This window comes from Macaca nemestrina, chromosome 1 (assembly GCF_043159975.1).
Source record: "Macaca nemestrina isolate mMacNem1 chromosome 1, mMacNem.hap1, whole genome shotgun sequence".
Classification (NCBI taxonomy): Eukaryota; Metazoa; Chordata; class Mammalia; order Primates; family Cercopithecidae; genus Macaca; species Macaca nemestrina.
Window position 1 is genome coordinate 61,459,374 of NC_092125.1, and position 16,255 is coordinate 61,475,628.

Consider the following 16,255-nt stretch of genomic DNA (forward strand, 5'->3'; position numbering starts at 1 on the left):
CGAAAGGGGAACCACCTGGGAACGGTTCTGGGAAGCCTTCTGGTGGTGTCACCGAAGGCTTCTCGGAGGAGGTGGCCTCTAACCCGAGCCTTAAAAATGGGAGGAGAGGCGAGGCCGGGGCCTGCCCGGCGCGGAGTACTCGGGAGCCTCCTCCCCGAGCCTCGCTTTCTCCTCTCGTCTCGCTCAGCTCAGCCGGGCGCAGGTTCCTAGCACTGACGTCAGCGAGCGATGACCTCAGCGCCGCCAAGGCTGCGAGGGCGGGGGCTGGGGTGGCGGGGGCGGGGAAGAGCGCCGGAGCGCGGGGCGGGGCGGGGCGGGCCCGAGCCCCGCCCCCATCCGTTGGCCGCGGCCAATGAGCGCCGCCACCGGTTGTCCCCACCTCCCTGGACCTCCTGAAAAAGGCGGCCCGGGGAAAGTCCGGGCAGAGCCCGAGCAGCGGCCAGGGCAGCGCTGGCTTGTGGACCCGTACTTCCCACCCGAGACCTCTCACTGAGCCCGAGCCGCGCGCGACATGAGCCACGGGAAGGGAACCGACATGCTCCCGGAGATCGCCGCCGCCGTAGGCTTCCTCTCCAGCCTCCTGAGGACCCGGGGCTGCGTGAGCGAGCAGCGGCTTAAGGTCTTCAGCGGGGCGCTCCAGGAGGCACTCACAGGTGAGCGCGTGCCGAGGGGCCTGGCGCCACCGGGGGTCGGCCCCCTCCCTGCCAGGGCCGTCTTTCCTTTACTCCTGCGGCAGGGTCACCCACAGGAGCAGCTTTGGGACTCGGTGGCCCTCCTCCGACCCCCGGGGCGGCCCGCAGTCCCCAGTTTCCTGGGTCTTCCTCCCCAACCCTGTGCTCGGGTCTCGGCCCGTGGCTGTTCTGATGGGGCGCGCCCCTCCACGCTCTCGGAGGCGCAAACCCTGGTCCTGGAGTGCCAGCCCGAGTCCCCAGCTTATGCCCCGGTCTCATTACGGGCTCGTCTCCCTCGCTGGACCCTCGAGATCTTAAGACCCTCGATGGATGTTGTTGCGGGCCGCCCGGTCGGCCGAGGGGTCCCGATGAGGGAAGAAGGTGCAGTCGAGCCTTTTCAACAACTCGGAGTCCCAGTGCCGTTCTTCCTGCCGGTCGGGGTGCGCTGTGCCTGGGGCAGTCCACTGGTTGCTGACTCGCTTCAAGTTGGAATTTGGGCCCCCTTTGTGTTCTCTTTGGTTCCCCTTAGCCATCTGCCACCTATTGTGGTAGGGAGGAGAGCCTGGTAGCTGGTGACCCTGCCCTGCTGGCCTTCGAGTTGGGAGGTGAAGAGATAAGCAGCCCGCTCGCTGGCTGGGGAGAGACCTCTCTCCCAGCTGTTTCTAGCTGGTTGCTGTCAGTTTGGGGAAGCGATAGCCATCTCGGAACGCACCCACACAGACCCTGCCTTCTGAGAAAAACAGATGTTTCATCAAAACAACCCAGTTTTCACTCCCTTGGGCACTGCTAAGGAAGGTTCCCTGACTCTTCTGAAGGAAGCAGAGGGAACACAGGGTGGGAGGCCCAATTACTTGCTGTGGACCCAACAATGTTGGCAGCCTTCCTGGCCCTGAAACTTCAGCTCACAGGTCTCCAGAGGCCCTGCCTGGACATGCCAGCCCCAGTCACACCCTTCCCTCCTGAAACTGGGGGTGTGCCAAAAGCAATACACTGGCCACTGGAGAGTACCCCAGAGCTCTGGAATCCCCTCCCAACATACACACACACACACACACACACACACACACACACACACGTTCTGGAAGCAGGAAAGCAGATCTCTCCAGCTTCCATAAAATTTTCTCTGCTAAGTGGCAAGAGGGTCCTGGAACTCAGAGGAATCCACCTCCCTTACTTAAAGGGCCCCTTCCTCTCCTGTTCCTTGACCCTCCTCCCTGCTCTGTGGTAGTATCCATGGCCCAGCTGCTCTAACCAGGGCATCTCCCCCCGTCCTGTCTCCACAGAGCACTACAAACACCACTGGTTTCCTGAAAAGCCGTCCAAGGGCTCGGGCTACCGCTGCATTCGCATCAACCACAAGATGGACCCCATCATCAGCAGGGTGGCCAGCCAGATCGGACTCAGCCAGCCCCAGCTGCACCAGCTGCTGCCCAGCGAGCTGACCCTGTGGGTGGACCCCTATGAGGTGTCCTACCGCATTGGGGAGGACGGCTCCATCTGCGTCTTGTACGAGGAGGCCCCAGTGGCCGCCTCCTGTGGGCTCCTCACCTGCAAGAACCAAGTGCTGCTGGGCCGGAGCAGCCCCTCCAAGAACTACGTGATGGCGGTCTCCAGCTAGACCCCTCTGCCCCCGCCCTGGGCGCCGCCGTGCTCATGCTGCCGTGACAACAGGCCACCACATACCTCAACCTGGGGAACTGTATTTTTAAATGAAGAGCTATTTATATATATATTATTTTTTTTTTTTTAAGAAAAGAGGAGGAAAAAAACCAAAAGATTTTTTTTAAGAAAAAAAATCCTTCAAGGGAGCTGCTTGGAAGTGGCCTCCCCAGGTGCCTTTGGAGAGAACTGTTGTGTGTGCTTGAGTCTGTGAGCCAGTGTCTGCCTATAGGAGGGGGAGCTGTTAGGGGGTAGACCTAGCCAAGGTGAAGTGGGAGACGTTTGGCTAGCGCCCCAGGAAGATGGGAGAGGGAGCGAGCAAGATTAGCAACTGTGAACAGAGAGGTTGGGATTTGCCCTGGGGGAGGAAGAGAGGCCAAGTTCAGAACTCTCTGTCTCCCCCAGCCAGACACCTGCATCCCTGGCTCCTCTATTACTCAGGGGCATTCATGGCTGGACTTAAATAATACTATGTTATCTTTTTTTTTTTTTCTTTTTCTTTTTAATTATACTTTATATTTCTTTTAATTTTCTAATGAGGTCCTGGGCAGAGAGTGAAAAGGCCTCTCCTGATTCCTACTGTCCTAAGCAGCTTTTCTTGAAATCAGGACTTGTTTCTAATTCTACCCTCAGGGGCCTATAGATGTTGCTCTCCAGCCAGGAATCTAAAGCTTTGGGGGTTTTTGTTTTGTTTTGTTTTGTTTCTGAGGGGGGAGGAGGGAACTGGAAGTTACTGGGGTTAGGATGGGAGGGAACTCTGCACAAAACCTTTGCTTTGCTAGTGCTGCTTTGTGTGTATGTGTGGCAAATAATTTGGGGGTGATTTGCAATGGAATTTTGGGACCCAAAGAGTATCCACTGGGGATGTTTTTTGGCCAAACTCTTCTTTTTGGAACCACATGGAAGTCTTGTTGCTGCTGCCATGATCCCTTTGAGAGGTGGCTCAAAAGCTACAGGGAACTCCAGGTCCTCTATTACTGCCTTCTTTTCAAAAGCACAACTCTCCTCTCACCCTCTCCTCCCTCTTCCCTTCCGGTCGGGCCGTGGAGCTACCCTATTTTCTAGGACAAGAGTTCTCAGTCACTGTGCAATATGCCCCCTGGGTCCCAGGAGGGTCTGGAGGAAAACTGGCTCTCGGAACCTCCTGATGCCCTGGTGGGCTTAGGGAACCATCTCTCCTGCTCTCCTTGGGATGATGGCTGGCTGGTCAGCCTTGCATGTATTCCTTGGCTGAATGGGAGAGTGCCCCATGTTCTGCAAGACTACTTGGTATTCTTGCAGGGCCGACACTAAATAAAAGCCAAACCTTGGGCACTGTTTTTTCTCCCTGGTGCTCAGAGCATCTGTGGGAAAGGTTGCTGTCTCTCTCAGTACAATCCAAATTTGTCGTAGACTTGTGCAATATTTACTGTTGTGGGTTGGAGAAAAGTGGAAAGCTACACTGGGAAGAAACTCCCTTCCTTCAATTTCTCAGTGACATGGATGAGGGGTCCTCAAAAGACCTCAAGTTTCCCAAACCGAATCACCTAAAGAAGGACAGGGCTAGGGCATTTGGCCAGGATGGCCACCCTCCTGCTGTTGCCCCTTAGTGAGGAATCTTCCCCCACTTCCTCTACCCCCAGGTTCCCCTCCCCACAGCCAGTCCCCTTTCCTGGATTTCTTAACTGCTCAATTTTGACTCAAAGGTGCTATTTACCAAACACTCTCCCTACCCATTCCTGCCAGCTCTGCCTCCTTTTCAACTCTCCACATTTTGTATTGCCTTCCCAGACCCTGCTTCCAGTCTTTATTGCTTTAAAGTTCACTTTGGGCCCACAGACCCAAGAGCTAATTTTCTGGCTTGTGGGTTGAAACAAAGCTGTGAATCACTGCAGGCTGTGTTCTTGCATCTTGTCTGCAAACAGGTCCCTGCCTTTTTAGAAGCAGCCCCATGGTCTCATGCTTAATCTTGTCTCTCTTCTCTTCTTGATGATGTTCACTTTAAAAACAATGAAACCCCCGAGCTGGACTGTTGAGCAGGCCTGTCTCTCCTATTAAGTAAAAATAAATAATAGTAGCATGTTTGTAAGCTATTCTGACAGAAAAGACAAAGGTTACTAATTGTATGATAGTGTTTTTATATGGAAGAATGTACAGCTTATGGACAAATGTACACCTTTTTGTTACTTTAATAAAAATGTAGCAGGATAAACTTGTGTGGCGTAGAGAAGATAAAATTCTCACATTGTACATTTGCGTTTCCCTTTCAGATCCAAATCCTTTCTTTGCGTTTAATAGTATTTCTCCTCAGTTGCACTCAATCTACAGCATGTGGGTGGCATAAAAGAAAAATCTGGTTGTATGGCTAGGCCATTTCCAAGCATCCCCTCTTCCCTGGAAAGTAGTTCGTTACTTCCCTGTTTTTGTTTTTTTTGTTTTTTTTGTTTTGTGTGTGTGTGTGTGTTTATTTTTTGTTTTTGTTTTGTTTTTGAGACAGGGTCTCGTTCTGTCGCTCAGGCTGGAGTGCAGTGGTGCAATCTCAGCTCATTGCAACCTCTGCCTCCTGGGCTCAGATAATTCTCCCACCTCTGCCTCTTGAGTAGCTGAGACTGCAGGCATGTGCCACCACACCTGGCTGATTTTTGTAATTTTTGTAGGGACGGGGTTTTGCCATGTTGCCCAGGCTGGTCTCAAACTCCTGAGCTCAAGTGGTCCCCCTGCCTTCGCCTCCCAAAGTGCTGGGATTACAGGCGTGAGCCACCATGCCCAGCCTACTTCCACCTTTAATGAGGATTCTAATTTCCCTGTGAAGATGCTAGAAGTAACAGGGTTCTAGTCTGAGCATTCCCTAGTCTAGTCAGATCTCCATCTTATGCATCTTGTTTTTTTGTTTTTGACAGTCCTTCATTTCATTCATTCATTCAGTCAGTCATTCATTTAGCAAGCATGTATTGTCAGTAAGTGCTAGGCACTGAACATATTAAAAATGATTAAGACAGAGCCTGTCTCAATAATCAGGGTTTGGTAAGCAGCAAGTAATGAACTCCTTCCCAGGCTAAGGCAGGATTGTTGGCAATTCCCAGTAAAGGTGCTCTTGTCATCTCTGGGGCTGCCATTTGCTACCCACCGTACTTGTCTTGTTAGACAAGAGCAGCTAGTCCTCAGGATCTATGCACTGGAGCTGAATGCCAATGCTGCAGGTTAGCCAAGGAGCAGCTACTTCTGACAGCAAACACTGGAGTGAGAGCCAAAAGTTTGTGACCAATTTATAACTCCCTTTGGCTACATGCAAGGAAATAACAGTTTTTATCCTCCCTGACTTTTGAGTTCTTTCCATGAGATTTTTGACACAAGCCCAGAGTTTCCCACTGAGGGCAAGTACATTCCCGACCTGGTCTAGTTTTTTCTTGGCTGTAGGTGAGCTGTATTTATTTATTTATTTGTTTATTTATTTATTTGAGATGGAGTCTCGCTCGCTCTTGTCGCCTAGGCTGGAGTGCAGTGGTATGATCTTGGCTCACTGCAACCTCCGCCTTCCGGGTTCAAGCGATTGTCCTGCCTCAGCCTCTGGAGTAGCTGGGATTACAGGTGCCCACCACAATGCCTGGCTAATTTTTGTACTTTTAGTATAAGAGACAGGGTTTCACCATGTTAGCCAGGATGGTCTCGAACTCCTGATCTGAGGTGATCCGCCCGCCTTGGCCTCCCAAAGTGCTGGAATTACAGATGTGAGTCACTGCACCGGGCAGTGACCTGTATTTAAACTAAATTTTACACATGTTGCTTCATATAAAATGACAACTCCCCCAACTTCATTTCATACCTCCATGACCTTTATCAACAAGCATATAGTTTTCTCTAGGTGTGCTATGTTGGAGGTAGCCCAGGGAGACTGTGTGTGCTATGCCTGTATTGAGTGAGGAGGGTAGGGGAGCCAGGGATGGGGTTAGGGGAGGCCAGGTCATCTGTATCATAAATAGAATTTGGTTAAATTCATTGTATCAAGGGGTTGTTAATTGAAAGGAGTAGTCCCACTTTTATTTGTAGCTTCTGAAATAAATGTCTTAGACACTTGCTTGAAAGGACCTACTTTTTTGGATGTAAGGACAGGGTTAGTGTTGAGAGATTTTTGCCCACCCTCTTTTGAGCGTTTGCTACAAAGTCAGCATTTATCTTCCTGATTCCTAAAAAGCCTTGCTCATGAAGAATATTTCCTTGTTTAGTGGAAAGCCTGAAATTCAGGGAAGGTTGGAGACTGAGAGGACCCTTCACCCACTTCTGTCTCTTCAAGTCAGGGGAGCCACAGCACGGCAGATTCGCCTTGGGGCCAGTCTCGGCTCTTGCTAAACTAGTAGTTCCTCAATTTACGTGAGAGCATTCTGTGATCAAGCAATGTGTTTTCTTATTAGATATGAACCAATTTCAGTAAAACTGGAGCACACCCCTTGGCTACCTGGGGGTACAGGGGCTCTGGCCTGAAATTGCTTGAAGAGTTGCAGTTCGTGGCTTTCATGTGTTCAGGGACTAGGCACTGGTTGGTCTGTTCTGCTTCCATCTTCTCCACTTGGTAAGCAGTGCCAGCTTGGGAGACCTGTGGTCAGTCAGCTGTTTTTGAATGATAATGCACCTCCCCAGAGAGTGCAGACAAGGCTCTGCACACTGCAGATTAAGAGCCCATCCTGGATCCTGATAAGGAGTTCTGGGTGGGGGAGTCCTTGGTGCTGCAACAAACAAGTCCCAGGAGGAAGAAACCCACTTCTGTAGGCCTGACTCCTGTAAGGAGCCTTTGGTAAGGAAGGTGAGGACTCCGGTGTCCTGACCCAACAAAGATTGGTGCAACAGAAAGAGTTCTGGACTGGGAGGAAGAATGTATGGGTTGTGGTCCTGGTACTTCCTACTTAGCTGTGTGAGTTTGGACAAGTTCCTCAGCTTTTCTGTCTAAAAAATTAGGGGGTTGGCTGGGTGCAGTGGCTCATGCCTGTAATCCCAGCAGTTTGGGAGGCCGAGGCGGATGGATCACTTGAGGCCAAGAGTTCAAGACCAGCCTGGCCAACATGGCGAAACCCCATCTCTACTCTAAATACAAAAATTCGTCAGGTGTGGTGGCGTGTGCCTGTAGTCCCAGCTACTCAGGAGGCTGAGGCAGGAGAATCACTTGAACCTGGGAGGCAGAGGTTGCAGTAGCCGAGATTGAGTCACTGCACTCCAGCCTGGGCGACAAAGCAAGACTCTATCTCAAAAAAAAAAAAAAAAAAAAAAAAAAAAAAGCTGGGAGCAGTGGCTTACGCTTGTATTCTCAGCATTTTGGGAGGCCAAGGCAGGCGAATCACAAGGTCAGGAGTTTGAGACCAGCCTGGCCAATATGGTGAAACCCCGTCTCTACTAAAAATACAAAAAGTTAGCTGAGTATAGTGGCAGGCACCTGTAATTCCAGCTACTTGGGAGGCTGAGGCAGGAGAATTGCTTGAACCTGGGAGGCCGAGGTTGCAGTGAGCCGAGATTGCACCACTGTACTCAATCCAGCCTGGGCAACAAAGTCATACTCCGTCTACAAAAAAAAAAAATTAGAGCTTTGGATTAAATTACCTATGTTCTTTTCTTTGGCTATTTATTTATTTATTTATTTATTGAGACAAGGTTTCACTCTGTTGCCCAGGCTGGAGTACAGTGGTATGATCACAGCTCACTGCATCCTCCATCTTCTAGTCTCAGGTGACACCCCTGCCTCAGCTTCCCGAGTAGCTGGGACTACAGGTGTGGGCTAATTTTTTGTTATTTTTTTTTAGAGATGGGGTCTTGCTATATTGCCCGGGCCAGTCTCAAACTCCTGGCCTCGAGCAATCCTCCTGTCTCAGCTTCCCAAACTGCTGGGATTACGGTTCTCACCCAGTCTTTTTCAGCTTTTGATTCTAAATCATCCCTTCCCGTTATACTGCCAATCACTGGGGGGCAAATTAGCATCATTATTGTCATTACTATCAGTTAGTTGAACTGAAAGGTAATTTGGGCTGCGAAGTACAGTAATTAATAACTTTTTGCTTGGGTCAGACTCTTGCCTGATAAGGTTTCAGTTTGCAAACACCGTGAAGCAGTACTACAAAGAGGTTAGGAGCTCAGGCTCTGGTGTTAGGCTGCCTAGGGAGGTTTAATCTCAGCTGTACCACCCACCTATCCACTGTGCAACCTGGTGGCTAGTGACTTCAACCAGGCCTCAATTTCCCCGAATATAACCCACTTCAAAATGTTGTTACGAAGATTAAATGAGATCCATAAGCTACTTATAATTGTCCTGGCACATTTAAGTACTCAACGAAAAGAGAATACTTGTTCTTTCTTTTTTTTTTTGGAAACAGAGTTTCATTCTTGTTGCCCAGGCTGGAGTGCAATGGAATGATCTCCAGTCACTGCAACCTCTGCCACCTTGGTTCGAGAGATTCTCCTGCCTCACATGGGCAATGACTTCATGACTAAAACACCAAAAGCAATGGCAACAAAAGCCAAACTTGACAAATGGGATCTAATTAAACTAAAGAGCTTCTGCACAGTGAAAGAAATTACCATCAGAGTGAACAGGCAACCTACAGAATGGGAGAAGAGTTTTGCAATCTACCCATCTGACAAAGGGCTAATATCCAGAATCTACAAAGAACTTAAACAAATTTGCAAGAAAAAATCAACCCCATTAAAAAGCGGGCAAAGAATATGAACAGACACTTCTCAAAAGAAGACATTTATGCAGCCAACAGACACATGAAAAAATGCTCATCATCACTGGTCATCAGAGACATGCAAACCAAAACCACAATGAGATACCATCTCACGAATGGTGATCATTAAAAAGTCAGGAAACAACAGATGCTGGAGAGGATGTGGAGAAGTAGGAATGCTTTTACACTATTGGTGGGAGTGTAAATTAGTTCAACCATTGTGGAAGACAATGTGGCGATTCCTCAAGGATCTAGAACTAGAAATACCATTTGACCCAGCCATCCCATTACTGGGTATATATCCAAAGGATTATAAATCCTGCTACTATAAAGACACATGCACACGTATGTTTATTGCAGCACCGTTCACAATAGCAAAGACTTGGAACCAACCTAAATGTCCATCAATGATAGACTGGATTAAGAAAATGTGGCACATATACATCATGGAATACTATGCAGCCATAAAAAAGGATGAATTCATGTCCTTTGCAGAGACATGGATGAAGCTGGAAACCATCATTCTCAGCAAACTTGTTTTTTTGGACAGAAAATCAAACACCGCATGTTCTCACTCATAGGTGGGAATTGAACAACGAGATCACTTGGACACAGGGTGGGGAACAACACACACTGGGGCCTGTCGGGCGGTGGGGGACTGGGGGAGGGATAGCATTTAGGAGAAATACCTAATGTAAAAGATGAGTTGATGGGTGCAGCAAACCAACGTGGCACATGTATACCTATGTAACAAACCTGCACGTTGTGCACATGTACCCTAGAACTTAAAGTATAATAATAAAAAACCTAAAAAAAAAAAAAAAAAAAGAAAAGAGATTTTCCTGCCTCAGCCTCCTGAATAGCTGGGATTACAGGTGCTGAAACTATGCCCAGCTAATTTTTATATTTTAAGTAGAGATGGGGTTTCACCATGTTGGCCAGGCTGGAATCCAACTCCTGACCTCAAGTAATCCACCCACCTCAGCCTCCCAAGGTGCTAGGATTACAGGTGTGAGCCACCATGCCCAGCCTGAGAATAGTTGCTCTAAATAGAAATTCACATCTTCTTAAAGATTCTGAAGAGGGTTCTAAAATGAAAGGTACTAAAATGAAGAAGAACACTCTGGCATACTGCTAACTAGAAGGAAATCATTATTAAAATCATAGCACCTACTAGTACCTTCAAGAATGGCTACAGCTGACTGGGTGCGGTGGCTCACGCCTGTAATCCTAGCACTTTGGAAGACTGAGGCTGACGGCTCACGAGGTCAGGAGGTCGAGACCAGCCTGACCAACACTGTAAAACCCCGTCTCTACTGAAAATACAAAAATTAGCTGGATGGTGGCACGCACCTGTAATCCCAGCTACTCAGGAGGCTGAAGCAGGAGAATCACTTGGACCTGGGAGGCGGAGGCTGCAGTGAGCTGAGACCGCCCCAGTGCACTCCAGCCTGGACGACAGAGCGAGACTCCGTCTCAAAAAAAAAAAAAAAAAAAAAAAAAAAAAGAATGGCTACAGATAACACCATCCGAGGAGCAGCCTGTGGCCTCTTCCCTACAAAGATGATTTTCAATCCTTTGTTTAAAAACATGCACAGGGCCGGGCGCGGTGGCTCAAGCCTGTAATCCCAGCACTTTGGGAGGCCGAGACGGGCGGATCACTAGGTCAGGAGATCGAGACCATCCTGGCTAACACGGTGAAACCCCGTCTCTACTAAAAATACAAAAAAAAAAAAAAAATAGCCGGGCAAGGTGGCGGGCGCCTGTAGTCCCAGCTACTCCGGAGGCTGAGGCAGGAGAATGGCGGGAACCCGGGAGGCGGAGCTTGCAGTGAGCTGAGATCCGGTCACTGCACTCCAGCCCGGGTGCACAGGGCTGGGCGTGGTGACTCAGGCCTGTAATCCCAGCACTTTGGGATGCTGAAGAGGGTGGCTCACAAGCTCAGGAGTTTGAGACCAGCCTGGCCAAAACGGCGAAACCTCGTCTCTACTAAAAATACAAAAATTAGCCGGGCGTGGTGGCGCATGCCTATAATCCCAGCTACTCAGGAGGCTGAGGCAGGAGAATTGCTTGAACCCAGGAAGGTGGAGGTTGCGGTGAGCTGAGATCGTACCACTGCACTCCAGCCTGGGTGACAGAGCAAGACTCCATCTCAAAAAAAAAAAAACAAAAACAAAAACAAAAAACAAACGTAAAAAGAAAAATTAAAACAAAACAAAACAAAAACATGCACAGGCCAGGCATGGTGACTCATGCCTATAATCCCAACATTTTGGGAGGCCATGGCAGGTAGATCACTTGAGCCCAGGAGTTTGAGACCAACCTGGGCAACATAGTGAGACCACATCTCTACATGAATAAATAAATAAATAAATAAATAAATAAATAAAATAAAATAAAACAAAACATGCACAGCCCAGGCTGTGGCAAAGAAAATATGCACAATCCAAAAGCCCTTTCTAGGGTCATATGTAGCCCACAGTAGGGACTCTAAAAGTACCTGCTGAATTAATGATTGATAACTGAATGAACTCATGTCTGACTTCTGTCATTCTTGTAGAAATGTACAGTATCCTTGCAAGGCATCTGACGTCATTGGTGGGCCACAGGGCAACTTTGATCCATTGGCTCCACTGGTCTGCTTGTGGATTAATACCAAACTGAGCTATGTGCTCGTTTACACACAAAGTGGGTGGGGAAAGTTTTCTAGTAGCAGCTTTACTTACCTCCACTCGGCCCAACTGTGGAGTACACCACAGGTTCTCCCTTCCCAGAAGAGAAATAAATGGGGAAGCTGAGAAGGGCAAGCCTGAGCTCTCTGGCTTTCTCTCCACACCACTTCTTTGGCAAGAAAAATGTTTGAGCTCAGTCTAAGAGGCTACCAGGGCCCTGGATAAGGATCTTATACAAACGAGTGTGCCCTGGATATGCAGCCAATCCATTCCCCTGATGTGAGCCTAGATCTCTGGGCCCCAGCAGCTCCAAGCCATTTTGTTCCCAGTGGTTCTTCCATTCTCCGCCCTCATTCCTATAAACAAGAATGACCCTTGATTCAACTCTTGTCCAGTAAACTGCAGAGGTTGCCTGGGGCACATCAGATAAGAAGAGGTAATAGCTGGGTGAGTTCGGAGCAAGAGCTGCTTTACTTAACATCACCATCAGGGAAGGGCCATTTAAAATTTGATGGGCACGGGAGTGAGGGTGGAACCAGGCAGCAGATAAGTGAGGCTGGCTGGACAAAAGCCAGGGTAAACTTGAGGAGTGAGCTCAAACCTTGTCTGAAAAGAGCCCCTGTTCCTTAACTCCAGTCCACTGCAATCATGAGAGGCCAGTCATGAGGCCAGTGATTTCAGAGATTGTAATTTTCAAGAGCAGCCTGAAATGTAGATGTTTATTTGACATCTCCCTAAACTCTAATGATGGCAACTAATTTTTTGAAAGTGTTAAATGCTGTTTTTTTAAAGTACATATCTGCGTGTGCTCCCAACTTGTGGCCTGTGATGTACCTGGGGCCACCTGGGAATGGGATATAGGGGTTTTCAACCCTACTCCCCAAGCTAGGAGTGAATCTCTGCGTTGGGAACCTCAGTGGAAGGTTGTCCCTACGGCCACAATCTCTAGGAAGGAGCATTCTGGCATGTTCCTGATAGAAATGAGGGCACACAAGGGGCCTCTTCACCCATAAAATTAGACAAAAAGCAGCTCTCTCCACTTTCAACTGGTGGTACCCATTAAACTTGCGCTTGGGACTGCAGCCTCCAGGCCTTTGCTCAAGGAATGCCCTGTCCCCTTCCTATCCACCTACTTTAGCCAGGTTCACTCACGTTTTCAAGTTCACACTTTCCCAGTGTTCACTGTTCACTGTTCGCACTTTCAAGTTCACATTTTTCAGTGACATGTCCCCTTCACAGACTGGGCTATGCGGCCTTCCCTTGAGTTCCCATGATGTTCGGTTTTATAACCCTGAATATATAGCCAGAATGTAGTCCAGAGACCTTGCCTGAACAGTGTACTAGTGAATACTGGTTGAACAAATGAATGTCAAAGTTGCCAAGAGTGGAGGCTAGTGGATGATAGGAATTTAGATTAGGGGTGGAAGAAAAAAAATTAAGCCCATTCACCTATTTTGAGCTGGGACTCACTAGGAACCTGTGATTGCACCTTAAGAAAACTTGGTCCTCTGAATCTTGCAGGCTTTTAGGTCTTTAAGCACCTCTCAGTGAAATGTAAATGTCACTTGGATGTGGGTGTTCACACTTTAAATCATAATGTGGGAGAGCCTTTGTTATCAATTAACTCCCTAAGTGGATTTACCCAAAAGGTAACCACCTGGAGAGAAGAAAGCTGGGCTGACGTCAGGAAAGGACTCTGGCCTCAGCGGCAGGAGAGGGAGAATGGATTCCACAGCTACTAAACGCTGATTCTATCCAAAGAAATCCTTCCCAATCTCTACTTTGGAGGCTGACTGGGGGCTGATGGAACTGGCACTGGGGTAGGAGCTGTTAGGAAATAGGGGGCCTAGCTTCAGGGCTGACAATAACTTGTAATAGAAGTCTTCGATATCTTGAACAAGTCCCTTTAGCACTCTGAGCCTCAGTTTGCGTTTTGTTTCCTTCCTTCCTTCCTTCCTTCCTTCCTTCCTTCCTTCCTTCCTTCCTTCCTTCCTTCCTTCCTTCCTTCCTTGCTTCCTTCCTTCCTTCCTTCCTTCCTTCCTTCCTTCCTTCCTTCCTTCCTTCCTTTGAAAGTGTTTAGTTTATAAATCATCTCATGAAAAATCCACAATGACTGCAGATAACATCATTGCACCACCTTTTCTCCTTCGTAAGCCTCAGTTTTCCCATCTGTAAAATGAGTCACTTGTGCTAAATGATCTCTTACCATTCTATTTTCGTTTCCACATGGAACAGAAAAAAAAAAATCTATTTCTTCTGTTCTATTTCCTGCCAGCACATAACCCAGGTCTTGTCCTCTGTTAAACATTCATATAATAGCCCCCTGCCCTCCTTGCCCTACCACCGGACTGACCATCATCCTAGGACAACACAAACTCTATTTTCTTTTTTCCCCCAATTTTTTTAATTTATAAAAATATGGAATGCTTCACAAATTTGTGTGTCATCCTTGCGCAGGAGCCATGCTAATCTCCGTATTGTTCCAATTTTAGTATATGTGCTGCCGAAGCGAGCATGCAAACTCTATTTTCATCATGCCATTCCCTTCCTGCTGACTTTCTTTGCCATTCTGTATCCCTAAGATGGGAATCCTAGGGCTCTTTCAGTCTTTCCAACCCCAAACTCCTTGTGCAGCAGCCCAACCAGCCAGAACCCCTTACCAAATTGTCTCCTGCTCACCTTTCCTTGCAGCTCTGCCGACATCTGCAAGTTTCTGTACTCTGCCAATTGACATGGCACAAATCACTTTCTTCTAGGATGTGAGCAGTACTGTGTGCTGAACACTCACTATTGCCAGGGACTCTGCCTGGTGCCTTACACACAGTATCTCTAATGCAGTCTCTGAGATCTTATGACCTCAGATTCACAGTTGAAGAAAGCAAGACACCAGTAACTAGAAGAGGGAAGTGGTGGAAATGGGTTTAAAACCTACGTGCGCCTGTCTCCAGCATCGATGCTGTTTTCCTTTACCACTGCCTCTTCAGGATGCCTTCCCTGAATAATTCCACTTGTCCTCTATATACGTTCTTACCTCAGGGATTTCCAGCATTCATGCATATGGTTTAAAATGGCTCACATCTTTATGACATATTTCTTACTTCAGAACCCCTTAAGGATGTACACACATAGTTTACTACTGTTCACACTTTTTATGGCAAACACAGCACATTGCTTTGTGTGTGTGTGATGGAATCTCACTCCTTTACCCAGGCTGGAGTGCAGTGGTGTGATCTCGGCTCACTGCAACCTCTACCTCCCAGGTTCAAGCCATTCTCCTGCCTCAGCCTCCCAAGTAGCAGGGATTACAGGCACGTGCCACCACACCAGGCTAACTTTGTATTTTTAGTAGAGACAGGGCTTCCACACGATGGCCAGGTTGGTCTCAAACTCCTGACCTCAAGTGATCTGGTGGCCTCGGCCTCCCAAAGTGCTGGGATTACAGGCGTCAGCCACCAGGCCGGCAGCACATTGCTTTGAGTTGATGTCTGATGGCTCTGCAAGCCCTTCTCCCCTCTCCAACTGTCATCACTCACACCTCCATGGCAGGAACCACTGTTTTCTATTTCCTTTTTCACCTCCATGTGCTTGTCTACCACTCTGCACAGAGCAGGCCTAAGTACACTGACTACTGGATGAAACATACGGGTTCAACAAACTACAGTATGGTCCTCAGGTAGCCATGGGGCAAGTGTTCCCTCCTCACCACCCCTCCATCCTCCCACTCTAAACCTAAAAGGAAAAGTGCTCTATTTGGGAATCTCCTAAGAGGGAGTGAAGGAGCTCTGTAAGCTAAGCCAGCCTGCATACATGGTTCCCGGCACAAGGTCTACACACTAGTGAGCACGTTCTTGGGTGGATGCTGATGGCAGGGCTTCATTCGATCTTGGTGAGGTCAGTTCCACCCTGAACCTCAACAACCTGAAATCATAAGCAGTAACGAGGCAGACACAGATGGAGATCTAGGTAAGTTTGGAAAAAACTGGAGACTTATCTTTGGAATGAGCTTTCACATTACATGGGCTTTCACATCACGTGGGCTGATGAAGACTGATGATTCAGTCTTCACGCCTGGACCACAGATTTACTTTTACATGGTCCACAGAGGTTCAGAAGCTCTGGCTGAGGGTGAGGAGGCAAAGCCTTCTGAAGAGTCTATCTTGTATGACTGCTCTTGTCCTTGCTCAAGGCAAGCTGGTGCTAGAGAGGGATGATCCCTTTACTGTGTATGTGTTAGTGGGGGACTGAGAGGGGGATGGATCATTTCAGCAACTCAGCTGTTAGTTCCCAGCAGCTGGTGGGTGCTGTGAGAAGTGCAATTAAGCGCCTAACCCCCCTCCCCCAGCTCCTCCCCAGCCTAGCTACTCCCTTGCAAACCCTTTCTTCGTGGGCAGACTGTTCCCTTGCCAGCTGCCTGCTCCTCCAGGTGTTTCCTGTACTCTCTATTTACTGGCTGGGGTGGCAGAGGGCGGAGAGAGGGAGTCTGTTTTGGCTTCCTGTTAGCCAATGGCAGTGGGTGTGGGGAAGGCTGGTGCTCCTGTATCTAGGGGGAGTTAACCACAAGCAGCAG

At 48.5% G+C, this 16,255-nt stretch overlaps 1 protein-coding gene and 1 non-coding gene across 2 annotated transcripts; one reads left to right on the plus strand and one right to left on the minus strand.

The window, feature by feature from the left end:
- The first annotated feature begins 411 nt into the window (after positions 1 to 411).
- On the plus strand, positions 412 to 4,521 carry LOC105484767 (BTG anti-proliferation factor 2). Its single transcript, XM_011746704.2, has 2 exons — positions 412 to 653; positions 1,955 to 4,521. The coding sequence occupies exons 1-2, from the start codon at positions 512 to 514 to the stop codon at positions 2,287 to 2,289; spliced, it is 477 nt and encodes a 158-aa protein (XP_011745006.1). The 5' UTR covers positions 412 to 511; the 3' UTR covers positions 2,290 to 4,521.
- A 9,579-nt stretch (positions 4,522 to 14,100) lies between these two features.
- LOC112427252 (U6 spliceosomal RNA) lies at positions 14,101 to 14,204 on the minus strand. The gene has a single exon (XR_003018760.1). It is a non-coding gene; the product is annotated as a U6 spliceosomal RNA (small nuclear RNA).
- Positions 14,205 to 16,255: the final 2,051 nt, after the last annotated feature.